The sequence below is a fragment of the Amblyomma mixtum genome, chromosome 2 (assembly GCF_055824585.1).
Source record: "Amblyomma mixtum isolate Tamu chromosome 2, ASM5582458v1, whole genome shotgun sequence".
NCBI lineage: Eukaryota > Metazoa > Arthropoda > Arachnida > Ixodida > Ixodidae > Amblyomma > Amblyomma mixtum.
In genome coordinates, this window is record NC_143013.1 from 289602037 (window position 1) to 289617000 (window position 14964).

General features: G+C 45.7%; 1 protein-coding gene across 1 annotated transcript; it reads left to right on the top strand.

Moving 5' to 3' along the window:
* The first annotated feature begins 1162 nt into the window (after positions 1 to 1162).
* Positions 1163 to 8128, top strand: LOC149364410 (uncharacterized). Its single transcript, XM_089568688.1, has 4 exons — positions 1163 to 1537; positions 4107 to 5022; positions 6249 to 6610; positions 7841 to 8128. The coding sequence occupies exons 1-4, from the start codon at positions 1163 to 1165 to the stop codon at positions 8126 to 8128; spliced, it is 1941 nt and encodes a 646-aa protein (XP_089424814.1).
* The last annotated feature ends 6836 nt before the right edge of the window (positions 8129 to 14964 follow it).

The window sequence follows — 14964 nt, forward strand, 5'->3', positions numbered from 1 at the left end:
AGCGCATTTACTTTTTTCTGAAATTATCATAAACGGGTTTGGTTTGGTTTTACGCCTTTTGACGTCCCAAAGCGGCTCAAGCTATGAGGGACTCCGTAGTGAAGGGCTCCGGAAATTTCGATCACCTGGGGTTGTTTAACGTTGACATTGCACAGTGCACGGACTTCTAGAATTTCGCCTCCATCGAAATTTGACCGCCGCGGTCATGATCGAACACGCGTCTTTCGGGTCAGCATTCGAGCACCATAACCACCGAGCCATCGCGGCGGGATTTATCTTTAGTAGTAATACTTTCTTATGCTACCCATGACATTTGTTTTCTTTTTCCGCGCGCTCAGGCAGAGACAAAAGTTTCTAGAACACGTGAGAATGCACGAAGCCGATACTTATAGCTTTAGCGCCGGTTCCAGACCACACTAGTGGAGGAGAAAGTCAAACTCACGTTCTTTAATATGTTCCAGTAAAATTATGCAATCGCTGAAACACATGGCGCATATATGGACCTAAATTGTTTTCGAGCGCGCTAAAGTCTTGCGTCCCGAACAGAACATTTATTGTACTCTTCAGCAATTTTTTTCTGTGTCACTGCTGCCGTTCTGAACACAAGTTTACTGCGCTATACTATCAGCAGCAATCAGCTGGCTGCTGTGATCTTGCTATTCTAAGCATTTAACCTTTTAGTAAGAGGTAATCTAACTAGGAGAAAAAAATTCTTCCTTCGTTGCCAGATGGCCACAAATCAGCAGCGTTATAACATGATAGGTAGCTGGACATGGGCTCGTGCTTTCAGACGTGTATATATATAATGCGGTGTGTTTTTCACTCTTTTGGAGGGCTGTAAATCAGAGCTGCTACAGCTCGAAGCTGTCAATTTCTTAGTTGTTCGCTAGTTCTTGAGCGCTCTCTGAACAGTAAGCGTGGTCGTCGCGTACATTTTCTTGGACACGCACTTTCATTGTGGAATTTTTGTCGCTTCAACAGTGTGGGTACTTGCGGGCAGCCGGAATCAGCCTCGGCGCCCAGGAGTATCAAACGGGTGCAAAGTTCATGACAACCAATTTGCAAACCGTCAACTGGAATAGCAATCACTGGTGGTGTAACTACTGATATGGTTTGTGCTCGTCCTTGTGTCGCAGTGACTTCCTGCGAGCCTGCCGGTGTCATGACGAGGGGGAGGACAGCGATATTCGTGGCGTACCTCGTTCCTCTCACTCTCCTGGCGGCTCTTCTGGCCGTTGTAGCAAGCTCCGTGCTGACCCGCTCGCCGAAACTACCGCACATCGTGGAGGTGTCGTCAGAGGTTGACTGGGAACCACCTTGTTCGAGCGAGGCCTGCCTTACTGTTGTATCAGCCGTCGATAGGTCTACGGATTATAATGTGGCGCCATGCGCTGACTTTTATTCGCACGTGTGCGGCCACTGGAATACTCCGAGGAGCTACATCGAAGAAAACCGACGCCTCCTAAACACGCGTATCGAAGACGAGTTTCGTCGGGAACTGCTGAATTCCAGGCAGCCGAAGACTAGGAAAGAACAGGTTCGTCTTAAATATTTCTTATCCACACTCATGATGCCACTCCTCTGAGCGTCTGTAGAATACGTAGCGCAATAAACTACTAATGAGAAATCAATCATCCCAGTCCATTCTTCCTTTTAAGGGTGAATGCTAATCCGGAACAACGCAACAATTTACTATGCGTAACAGTCGCTTGGTTTGGGCTAGTTGGTAACAGTTCTTCGAAAACATAGCACAAAAAAAGGACACAGACGGCACTGAAGTGGACAAGACATGCGCTAACTTGCAACTTTATTTTCGAAATGCCAACACGTCTAATATATAGGAGCCGATCACCCCCATCAAGCGAAGAACATGCGCAAAGAAGAGCACAGTCAATATTACAGCGTGTGGAAAATAAGCAAAAATTACAATAAAATAAGAAATGTGTACAGCATTCCTATCAGCTGCGGCCGTCATTATATTGGGCAGACAGGAAGATGCTTCAATGAGAAGGCGAAAGAACATAGATTATGCGTACGCAACAAATCAGGAAGTAACCTAGCCGACCATTGCAAAGCATGTGGAACAGAGTAAGAGAACGGATGCTATCCAAAAAAAGATAACACAGAATTCTTAACATCAGCTAAAGGAAAAGCAGAGCGTGAAGGCATGGAGGCGTATTTTATAAAAAAAGCTGGGAAAAAGTGCGTCAGCGCACCTTCTATTCACTTACCTGACAGTGGGGTTGAATTCTTGGATGGCTACCTGTAGGTGTAAACCATGTCTTAAGACTGCTTTCCAAGCACCCTTTCTAGTTGTAGGGAACTGGAATGGTCCCTCTTTTCCTTTGCGTTTCCCTGCTTCTATTCATTGGCGTTTTATTTGCTTTTACTTCATTTGTTATTTCTATTTCTCATATTTGCATATCCCATTCACCCCCCCCCCCCCCTCGTTTTTTTAGCGAGGAGCCCTCTACACTTGTGTTTTATATTTCTCGTTTTATCCTTTTCTGTTTCGTTCTTTCTGCCTCTTTTTTTCATATTCATATATTTTATAGTTTCCTAGCTTTTAAAATTTTTTTCATATTACCATATATAGTTTCACAGCCCTTGTCTGTTTTCGGCCCAATTTTCTGTTGTCTTTTACTTCCCTTGCCATGCTCATAAATGCAATTTCCTCATTGTCATTCTACCTTTCTTCGCCACATGTTTGTCTTAGTGTGGAGCCTTGTACGCTCTCTTCATCTTTTAGTCGATCTATTTTTGTCTGCTCATTTTTGCCACATTGTTTGTTTCGCTCTTAACCTTAAGAAGCTTGATAAGCGCATTTTTGCAGTAAATTTTTGTGCGCGAAGTCTCTTTTCTGTTCGTTTGTTCCCCCGGCACCGTGTTCTTCTTTTTAGTTTTTATCGTAATTCTTGCTTATTTTCCACACACTGTAATCTTGATTGTGCTCTTCTTTGCGCATGCTCTTCGTTTCATGGTGGTGACTGGCTCCTGTATATTAAACGTGGTGACATTGCGAAAATAAAGTTGCAAGCTAGCGCCTGTCCTGTCCACTTCTGTGTCGTCTGTGTCCTTTTTTTTTGCGCAATTTTTTCGAAGAATTATTCTGCGCGCCCCACACTAGCGACGTCTACACTGTATTACTTCTGTGCGCAGCCTCGAGTTCATCTTTTGACCACCTCGTATTTAGCGCAAGAACATGCAGAGCGTGCAATGGTCAATAACGACATGCCTCACTTCACTCGTTTCATGGGACAAAAAAAATGTTTTCTGACCCTGACCTCTTCGAATTATTACTTTCGTTCAGGAACAGTGCAAGGCGTATTGAGTCAGGTGAAGCTTCAATGCTCTTAAAGTAGAATTAGGCGCGGTGTGAGTCCCTATCTTAAAGGCTAATCTTATAGCCTGCACACGCTGCAGGCACAGAACACACCTTGTCCCGTGCAATGACAGAAAAACCTGAACACGAAAAAATAATCTGCCGCTAATTGTCTTTTGAGTGCAGTAACACTACTAGGCGCATTTTCCGATTTCGGGCATGCGCACGCACGTGTCTGAAGCCTGCTTTGTGGAAGGCGGCCGACCTGCCTTGGGCTGTGCGCAACCTGCCAGGTGCACACACCTGGCAGGCCTTCACTTGTGATGGGTACACCTGGGTGAAGGACTTCAACATAAACGCCTTCGGGATAAAGACCATTCGGTCAATAGCCTTTAGGATGAAGGCATTCATGTTAAACGCCTTCCGGGTAAAGGTTTTAGGTGAAATACCTTTAGCGCGTTAGAATCTTAAGTGCCCACCGTAACTAGTGCTACTGCACAATATTCTCCGCTTACAAGGGCAAGTGATTTGCTATTTTTTTGCTTCTATGAGCCGTGCACAAAATTTGTTTTCCTTGTTACTGAGGAACATGAGCTTAGGAGAAGCACTGCTAAAGATTTTTGCTGCAGTATGAGTAACCAATAACAGTAGCTAGAAGGCTAACCATAGGATAAGTAACCACAGAATGGTCGTTGCTACCACAGACCTATAATGAAAGTATTAATTTATGTCGATAGCTTGTTTACGCGTTACAATGCCAGCTTGTTTCTGTGTCTGCGTACAGGATGAGCACCAGATGGCCCACTTCTTCTTCAGCTGCCGAACGTTCACGTTAAATCCGCACCGAAGAAGCACGCAAGCGGTTCTACAAAACGTCGGGATTGACATCGCCTCATGGCTGGCAGCTTCCACGTTTCAGGAGCTTTTCAACAACATTCTGAGGTCCGCTACTCGGACTGGCTTGAAATCTATCGTCGCAGTTAGGACTGCGACTGCTAACGACGACGGCCACGGTCGAAGAATATTCATAGATGTCGGTCAGGACATGTACCATGCGGTGGGCAGCCAAGATGGCGTGCTTGAAGGATTCGTTGACGATGCCCTAGCAGACCTCCAACCACTGGGAATCAACACTTCCACCCTCACTGTCACAGATCTCGACTGGAACATAGCCAAGGTTCTTGAAGGATTCGACTTATCGTCCCCCTTCAGCGACGCGTACGTGAAGGACTTGCCCGCGCCGTCCGTCAAGGACCCGCAACAGCGGCTGACTTGGCAGAAAGGGCTAGTTGATACTATAGAGCTGAATGGCACAGCGGACGTGCCTTTCAGTACAAAGTTAGTGCGAGCGCGTCATCTCAAGGAAATAGGCGAAGTGATCGCACGTCTTGATTCGGCCGACCTAAGCCTCGGTCGCCTGTACGCTCTGCTGCTACCAGTGGTACAAGTAGTGAGGTTCTTCTACCTTCTTCGTACTTATGGTGACGACCGCCTCAAATTCTGCCTGCGGGCTACCGGAGAGCACTTCAAAACGCTCTTTCCCGGCTGGCTGGCACGCATCCTTGAGAAGCCTGCATCCGTCCGATACTTCGAAAGGCTCGTCACAACTGTCAAGCATTTCGCCATGCGGCTTCCCCCTGCATCGGATGACTGCAGTTTTAGTGCCATCAGGCAGGCAGTGATGCATGTCAGAAGTGTTGGTGAGTATAAGTGTTGCGTAAATTTGTTTGCAATATGCGCTTACTGTACTGTTATGTTCACGCGCGGGGAAGCGTGGTGGAAGTACTAACATAAGCTACAGCACGTTCAGGCACCAGTCCGAAGAACGCTTCTATGTGGCACTCATCTCTAAGCAGTCTAAAAAGACTTATAGTGTTTGATTATAACTCATAACATGTCTGCTGGCCTTCCTAGCCGTGCGACCCTGTACTGGAAGCTTTTATGTCGATTCTTTTTGTTGTTGTGAGGGAAAAAAAAGGGGGGGGGGGAACGTTTGGACTTAAACCACGTTTTTTTCTCTTTGAACAAGGTAAAAAATTACATTCCGAACCACTGAGCAGCTTGAGTTCTTTTCGATCTTTCTTGCTGCTGAACTTTTTTTTCACTGTAGTCCTGGTAATAATCAAAGCGGCTTCACTCCACCTTAAAAAGTTAGTCTATGTGTGCAGATCATTTTTCCAGTATGTCAAATATAAAGGTTAGTCTGCAACTATATTTGAGTTCACTGCGAAAATAATGCAAAATGTTCAATACTTGTAGCGGCTCTCCATTTTTCCGTACGGGGAATAACGGAAAATAATGGAGTACTGGAAAGATTCTCAGGCGTTGGCTGAGCATCATAACTTATTTAAGAAACTAAACAGCACTCTATCAAAAAACTATAAGTTCTGTGACTTAGGACATTCTTTTTGCAGTGATGTAAGGTTAATGAAGTGCAAATAATGAAAGAATTGAAAGGACAGAAGCACTGCGTTCATTGCCACAGGTGGCACTCCAAAGCATGACCCATATTCATAATTTGTCACACTACACGTCACAAAATATGACCGCTAGGGTTCCAAAGGAAAATTTGCTTATTTCTTCGCAGTTGCTCACTCTTAGAAAGCCTTGTCTGGGTAGGCCAACCTGGGCGGCATTTATGAAACGCTCAACATTTTGACAGCCCGAAATTTGTAAAGCGCCGAGAGACTGGACGATAAGGAAGAGGCACAAAAGAACGAGAGCTGTTTTTTATATGTGTCATGAACCAACTGGCCCGGCTGATTCCACTCTTGGCTCAGTAATTCACCTGAATGCCCCTTCACATCCGCCGTGCTGTCGCATATACTCCGTGTTATCGCAGATGTCTCCATGTTAGAATGTGGTAGCTGTAATGAAATGTTATTACCTTCAGAGATTCCTGACCGGTTATTGTCTTCTGTGTCAGGAAAGAGCGGTGGGCATATGACCACCTCCCCTCTGCAACTTGATCCCAACCGGACAGCTTACGGTGACGACTTCCTACTCAACGTGGCCTTGGCAGCAAAGGTTGAGCCGTTCGGCGACAACATCGCCTCCGTACGAGTTGAGCAGCAGCTTTGCGACACGGTGCACTATGACCACGACGGGTTTGTCGTCCCGTCCATGTACCTAGCCGAAGACCTCATGCACGCCGAGGCTGCGGAACCGAGCTTGGACTACTCGATCGTGGGCTTCCGGCTGCTGGCCTCATGGGTTCAAATCCTTGCCAATCAAGATCCAAGTTACGCTGAACGGTTGGCGAGCTATCGGCACTGTGTCCTCACCAAGGTGAGATGGCGCTTTCGGGTATAAAAGTTACTTAACTTTAACGCAGATAGAAGCAGAAAATGCGAGGAAACTGCCGTATATTAGTCAATTTGGAAGCAAGGCTTCAGAATGTCTGCCTTGTCACAGTGATTGTGTATATGAGAAAAATGTTTTAGTACAAACGACATATACAGCTTATTAATTCGTGTGCAATAACTCCTTCACCTGCAGCCTCTGCATTCACCCGGCTGGATATCTCATAGACTTCTTAAGAGATCTTCTGGAGATCCTAATGACATGTAACACGTAGACAGGGTGCTCACGAGAGAGTGCCGCCTGTGGTGTGTGAACTAAGTGAGGGGGGGAACAGGCGGCAGTACTTGTGGCAAGCGGAGGGGAAGGTGCCCTTAGAGTACCGCTCACGCTATCACTGCTCCTCATTTGCCCTTCAAAGGGCGTAAAGTCTCGGAAGTCTTCACTCAGCAATAATTTGTAGTCATGACTTAGCATCAGTAAAGCTACGATTTCTCAGGAATAAGGTCTGTCGATCTGTGTCCTAATATTTGAGCTGCCAAAAACGGCTGTAGATTGAATGATTCAGGGGACAGTAAAGTTCACGTCGTGCGGCAGCTTGCAGATAACCAATATCTCAGTGCACCTGTCTATTTATCTTCTCTAGACATGTGACACCCACCACGTACTTCATGCAGAAACGAGTTTCTCTCTCAGGTGGCGACCTGTGCAGACAGTAAATACGTCAGTGCTTTTTCTGCTAGGACACAGCAACTTAGAGAACTAAAGGCAGTGTAGAAAGAGCGTGAACACTATTACAAATGCTCCAGAGGAAATTTTCGATAATTTCTCCAAATTGCAAAGCTACGTCTAATAACCAGCCTATTATACCGAAAGAGTTTTAGCGGAATTACCTTAAGTGGAATAGGTCTCCCTTCAAACGTATTTGCACTAAAGTCAATCCTACTATAAGTTCATCTATGCCGCCGCTTCTGTGTGTTATGCACATTGGTTAGCCTGGTTCATAGAGCTACTGCTGCGGACAGGCGGTGACACTTTGTTCGAGAACCATGCTAGGACGAAGCTTCGAAACCTCAATTACTTATATTTTTAAAAGCGTTTAAGCTTGTGGTCACTCGGCCTTGATGAGTTTAACGGTCAAAACAAACACTCCTTCAGTTACGATTGTAGCTGCGCATTTGAAGTCACGCAAGTGGATCAGTGAGCGAATGCTTTCAGGTCGCCGAAGCCATTTTTTTCACTAAAGACGATCCCACTGTGGATGCCATGCTCTTCGCGCCATGGGCACTCGATGTAGCCTTCACAGCGGCCAAACGACAGCTGCGCGACTTGGAAGAGGCGGCACCGCAGGACACCGGACCTCGGGATCGGCTCTTCTTTCGGCGCTTCTGCCACGCCAAGTGCGGGGACCCCAAGGCGGCGCTGGTGTGCAAGTACGCGACTCGTCATTCGGAACACTTCAACACCGTATTTGGTTGCCGACCAGTACCGCCCATCGTGTGTTAGCTCTTATAGCTACAACGCGCGCAATTTGTGTCTTAATCTTGAGCGCGCTCTGCTTCGAGAAATAAGGTCAGTGGGTGAGTGTGTGGAAAGTGAAAAGGTGCGCGGTATTCGTTACAAATGGATGTCTCAAGATGAATAGAAATTATTCATTTCGATCTAATAAGTAGGCCAAGGGAACGTTCAGTCTGAACTTTTTACGATGCTCATCATACAACGCCGTAGTATGTGTTGCAAAACTGTCAAGTTCATATGTGGTCCTGATGCAATCGCCCAATTAAACACATTATTTCTTAAGCGGAATTTTTGATTTATGCTTGGGGGAGAGTATTTTCTTCAGTGACTCATTGCTATGATTCTTTCAGGTTTCATGCACTACGTATATCATTTTTCCGTTGCCCCTTAAGTTAGCGTGTCAGTTACGCTGCTGCTTCGCTGTCTCAAGATGTTCTCTTAGGTTTACGGCTATTCCCTGAGTGCCGCGTTGTTAGCTCTGCTTGTTGCGCAAACTGGACTGTAAATTCTGAGCGGTTAAGCTTCACAGATGTAATAAGAAGCTTTCTTGAGGCTTCTCTTAAATTTCACGTTGCATCCATTGATATTTAAATTATTCTGTGGAATATAACACGTATAAACTACTCCAAACAATTTCGCGTCACTGTTCCAAAACAGCATGCTCATGTGGGCCAGAACAAAATAAATAAAACCAAAATTTCAACAAAACAACCTCCTGCGCGCCTTCCTATACCCAGCAGTCTGCTCTTACGCAAAAGGTGCACCAGTAACTGCCAGATCGCTGGGCTACAGCACAGAGGAGAGCTCGAAGCTAGCACCAGGATCGACAATGCAAACAAAAACCAATCAAATCCTTCATCATTAGAGCCGCGCCAAGAAGTGAGATTTAGCTGCAGATACCCCCCCCCCCCCCCCCTTTAGAATGCGTTAACCTTGAATACATTACCCTATATGGCAAATTCTCTAGGGCGTCGACCGTTGACTCGTCTGGGCATTGCACTATTGCTAAACTATTCAGTGCTAGGGTTAACGATCTAGGCTCCAGGTGGCGGCAACGTTAACTAACAAGAAGAACCTCTGCGCAAGCATCGCAGCAAAATACCAATTTCAAGAAAGAATTTCTTTTGCGGCACCTGGCGTTCGATTGTAAAGTCATTCCAAGCTAAATTTATGCTGACGGCAATGTTTGAATCTCGGTTTCATTAAAGTGCCCGAAATTCGGCACTCCAACTGGATCCCGGAGCAGGTAATCTTGCCCACGCCTTGCGGAGTGTCGTAACGCGCACAAGCCACGTCTTAGATCTTGAATCCAGGTGAGCTGCGGACGTTTTTTTGAAATAACGTTCGTCCTAAATGCGCTTGTCGTCTGCTCCCGATGGCGCCGAAGGCGCCGAACGCGACTAAAAAAATGAAATGGAGGCAATCTGCGACGCTAAAAAAGCGATTGCTTGTTTCGTCACCCCGTGACATTGTGAGTTGATCTTCAGTGATCCTTCAAGTCTATGAAAGAATCAACAAGCAGTCCTCCTCACATGCTTCTTTTTTTCTGTCGTACATTGGACCACATGAATCGTATTCATACATATTCAAGCTCTTTCTCGGCAGTACATGCGTTTTAAACGAGATATCTTCCATGCTAAAACCTCAGGCTTCAATGTTCCAAAAAATACCGAAAAAGTTCTTTTGGAGCTGTAGACGCTTTTTGGAGTGATCGGCTTTTAGGGGAGCTTCATAAATCAGGTAAAGCGGGCCGCCTTCCGACCTCCGTTTCGGCGCTACACTTCCCAGCTGAGCTCGTAGACAGCTTACTCGCTGGACAGACGAGTCTACAGTTGCTATGCCTGGGGATTATTTCGGCTCACATAAAAAAAGAAAAACAATCCAGAAAACCTGAAACTACTGTAGCTCTGCGTCAGTTATTATGGTGACAAGAATTTGACGTAGTCTTTCACGCTCTCTATGCAGGGCTAAGTCCTTCTTTTGGCACTCGGTAGACAGCAGCGTACTCGACACGTCAGCATTTAAGACTCAGCCTCAGACATCAGCATGTGCCACATGTTTTCAGCGGCATCGAAATATTCGCGAGAAATGAAGTGGTGGTCAACTCTTTAGGTTTTCACACTTTGGGTGCTTCGATAAAAATTTTATACTGTTCGTCGCACAGCAACAATGTGGTAGCACTGTGCACTGAGTTCGTGTGTGAGTGTTGCGTCCCGCTGCTCTGAAAATATGTGATCTTCTTAAACGCTTCTGAAATTTATGCCTGCACATTGGATGCTGAGCTCTGGTTACCTTAAGTGTATTTTGTATGGGTGCTACTAGATGTGTTATCAAAACCGTGATGTCATAAATTTTTTGTGAAATTATATTTAGCTGTTGGTAGCACTCGGCACCTCTAGCATGGCATTATTCGCACCAGACGTCTAACTAGGAAGTATTTGCCTCAGATATACTTTTTTATAGCCTATCAATACTATACCTGTTCAGCTAAGAAATACGGTGGTATACCGACGGAAGTTGGGATCGCTCTCCTCTGTACAAATGTGCCTTGGTTATGCCTTTGGGCAGTGGGCCTTACTTCGTGGCCACCGAGTTGAACAGGATGGTTTTCATTTGTTTTATTTTCTCTACAATTGAATTCGTTTACTATAATATTGTTACGTAACCGTTGAGGCGAGTGAAAGAGGAAGAAGCTCGGTCCCGGCCTTCTCTTGGTGCTGTGCTCTTGGCTTGCTCTCCGGTGCCGTCCAGGTCAACCCCCATTAAAGCCTCTCGGTTACGAGCGCCAACGGCTGCGTAACAATATGCAGAAGAAGGACCTAAGTCCCTAGGTTGTTCAACTTTTACACACAGCATAGTATGCATTTGTTAGTCATTGGAGAGGGGGGTGAGGCGCCCACCGCCCTGCATATTTTCGCAACTGTTTAAAAAGAGGTCGCTGCCCTCGCTCGCCTTGGTGTTTTGTGCTACACGCAGCTTTCGAGCATCATACATATTTAAGTTACTCTCAATACCTCAGACATTATAATAAGAAGTGGCTAGAAGAACGTACAGCAATGAACTAAAAAATGAACCAAGCAGAACGTGTTTGTTCCCTGCGTATAGAGTGTTAGCTAATGCCATGCGAAAAGAAAACTTGCACCAGGAACTGGCAATGGTGGTGATATTCAATTTGTATTGTTTGCTGAACAAAACACCGCACAGTCGTAATTCTTCAAGGCCATTTCAGAGTACGCATTTGACCTTTCTGATAGATCCTATCAACACAATTTTGAAAGCTGAACACGTCACATTGTGTATAGGCAATGGTTTATAAACCTTCTCCTCCCCCCTAACTCCCGTGTCCAACCTCCAAGTCTTTCCCGGCGTTCTTCATAGTCTGAGTCGCTTTAGGATGTTTAAATCCCCATAAACAAAGCCAAAGCAAACATCTGCCAAGTGTTCGAATAAACTGTCGCATTCAAACAATGACACAGAAATGCTATTTGCAGTTGATGCTGAGACCGCAACCAATGTGTTTTCACTATCATAGTAAAAGACCGACACAACGTGCAAATGTGAAATGCGCGCTTTCCGCTAGTGGTATTTAAAACCACGTATGTTTCTTCGGAAAATATATTCTCGTAATGTTACCATTGCAAAAATAACGCCTGTCCTATTTCCTTACCATCGCTTGCTTCTCCGCAATTGATACTTTCAACTACTTTCAATAGTTTACGAGTTTCCTAATTAATTTGAGCAAGTACTATTGCAATACATAAGTGCTTACAGTGCTTCTAAGCATCCGGCGACCAAACTATTCAACCTCACTTTCATTCCCGCGCATGTATGTAAAACTCTTCGCTAACACTTCAGGAGAAAGTGTCGGAGTCTAACCCCTGTCGCCGCTGTCAGCACGGATTACCATAACAACTCGAGGCTGCCGTGGGTAGAAAGTCCTCATTTCATCGAATATTGTGTTCCGAACAGCGCACCTGTCGCCGCTCTGCCCACGTTCCGCCGTCTCGGCAGCACTTTAGGCCGTCCGCACTCTTCTCGACAGCGCAAAGTGGGGATAAGTTGGACTGACACCGGCAGCCAAGGATGTTAGGCTGACTGACCAAAAGTGCTAATTCCCGTTTCGTCGACAACTGAGCGAACCACCGGGAAGGGGGAAGGCGTAATGCATTTCCTACCACTGGCCGTCGCGTAGGCCGCACTACATTTTCAACCTGTAGCGGAGGGCGGATGGGCTGGCTGGGGATTTCAAGTCGGTTTCTGGAACGCTCACTGTATGGATGCCATTGAGCGTCAGTTAAAGCAAGCTGTTCCGAGGGGCTAACAGGGGCATGTAAGTCTAGAACTTATCAATGGCGGATGCGTGGGCAGCGACAATGCGATAAGCAATAAAAGGCTCGAGTCTAATGGGAGCGGAAAAGCCAGAAATAGCTCAAGAACTCTAGTTCGGGCTAGTTGGTTCATGATTCAGGAGGAAAACGGCGCGCGTGTTTGTCTCTCTTTTGTCCACATTTTTTTGCGCCGTTTTCCTCCTGAACCAGAAATAGCATTCGTGGAAGTAGACGGAATGTGAGTGCGGTTTATCTTCGCATTCTATTACGCTAATTACGAAGGTAAATGAAGACATTTATTAGTTACGAGATAACCGCACTTGTTTGTTCCTGACTATTGCTTTGATTTAAAAAGTGGACAAAAGTTTTACGTACTGCCGCAGTAGGCGCAGAATTAGCTAAATGTTGAAGGAGGACGTGGAACAGAGAAGTGAATGTGTACTCGATTTGAACTACGGATTTAGTTAACTGTAACAAGGAGAGGTAACTATACCCTGTTAATTAATTAAATGACACATAATACAAAGACAATAATGACTCAAGTGAGCTATTCACAATACCAATGGGCCATAGGATTTCAGTACGTTATGAGGTCACTGCACACAGACGATAACAGCGAGATCTCAGCGTGGGGGAGGGTCCGGGAAACAATAACTCTTTTATCTCCTCCAGAATCCCGATATTACAAAAGTGTTCAGAGAGTTCATCCTACGTACATAATATGCAGTCCTATAAGCTGATCAAGTCTGCCGTTGTTTTACTAGTTAACACTCAGTATACTGGAGCCAAATGCACTGAACATTGATGCAAACAGCTTCCAAAACTGCGGCCTATACCTCCGCTCAGCTTTCTCGATTTAGTAGAACATGCAGCAATAGTGTGATGTGGCTGAATTCGCTGTCCGATGTCACCGCGTGCACTTCAGCACAAAGTACATTCAGTTTCAGACCAGCCATCGGGCGCATTCTCTTTAAAATGTATACCCGCACTTCAGGAACGTCCAATGAATAAACTAAGAAATAAAAATAAACGCAAGTGAAATTACCCCTGCCCAATGCAGCGTTTGCTGCAACACTTGAGCTTCGCGCAGTGATCGGCACTCTTAGCTTGTGAAACAACACAACGTGGGGACTGATTCTGAAGACACTCTGTCGGTCATTTTGTCTCGGCGAAAATAAGTCTGAGCCACGTGCTTTCTTCATACATTTTGCAATGATCAAAGCTGTAACACTCTCTTAACAAAGCAGAGACCTTATCTGCTGTCTGTGCTTCTCGCTCGACGTCTAGCGGCGCAATCCATAGGAGACATCCATGAGAGAGAGATATGTAGAGATGACATAGCGGCAAGAGCGGGCAGCTTTACGAGAATAAACAGTATTCGCTCAAACTCCTGCACTGGTCACAGCAGCTCTGTGGAGCAGTGACCCCAGACGGCTGCAATCAGAGCAGCTCAGCAGCCGGGAGCACTCAGCATATAATTAAGTCTCTTTGACATGCAGCAAAAAAAAAAAAAAAAATGGGTGCCTCGTTTGTCACTGCGCGAAGAAGGCACGCAGGGACTTAATCAGCCACTACCCTAATGCTCGCCTAATGTCGCCCCTGTTAGTCTCAGAGATTCATTAGAGAAAATTAAAGCACTAATAAAGGTACACCCTGGTTTCTCGCAGCGCTATTCCAGACACCATCTTGATAAGCGGCGCGCTGCGGAACCTTATCCGGTTTCGAAACAGGGAAGAGACTACCTGCCTAGGGACATCTACTAGTCCTTAGAAAGACTTCCGCCCCTTCCCTGTGCCCCTCTCCTCCTGGTGATGTTGGGCAGCACCGGACTATTTTTTTTTCTTACTGCGACGATGATGACGACAGTAAAACAAGCTCTGTCCGCGAACCTTCGCTTTAACAGCTTGTGCTGCAGAACAGCAGGGTTAATTGGCTGGTAAAGGGCTTTCTTTTAACCAAATAAAATCTTTCCTGTGCCTGTAAACTTGCAGCACGCAAGTTAAAAGAATGCCTTTCTATCCACAAAGCTTGCACAAAATCGCGATCGTGCATGCTCGACCTTCTGTGAACTTAACCGTTGCACATAGCTACCTGGCCAGCTAAAGCCATGCTACTAATCCAGTTTAATGGCACGGAAAGCCTGTATCAGGGGAAGCGGAAATCGGCCGCTAATGTGGCGAAGAATAATTGACTGTCTATAAGAAACTCCAGCAGTGGTAGCAGCTTGTTACAAGTGCTTGGTTAGGCATAAAAGAGGCAGACACGCTAAACGGGATAAAATCACTTTCAGGTGCACGAAGAAGGAATTTCGATGACTTTAATGAGTGTTACGTTTCTTTACAAGAGCCGCTGACTTTTCGTCAATGGTTTTTAAGGCCCGCCCACTTGGCCCAATATGGACTATGTTGAGAACCCAATGCAGGCTCACGTGCGCTGCCACCTAATTAAGATTTCTCGTGACCATTAAGCATAATATTGCTCGACTATAAGAGCAGC

Bases quoted from the DNA above. Each gene is read 5' to 3' on its own strand.
- LOC149364410 (XM_089568688.1), top strand. From the start codon at position 1,163: ATGACGAGGGGGAGGACAGCGATATTCGTGGCGTACCTCGTTCCTCTC. The intron at 1,538-4,106 runs GTTCGTCTTAAA...GTCTGCGTACAG, and splicing joins CGAAGACTAGGAAAGAACAG to GATGAGCACCAGATGGCCCA. The intron at 6,611-7,840 runs GTGAGATGGCGC...GAATGCTTTCAG, and splicing joins GGCACTGTGTCCTCACCAAG to GTCGCCGAAGCCATTTTTTT.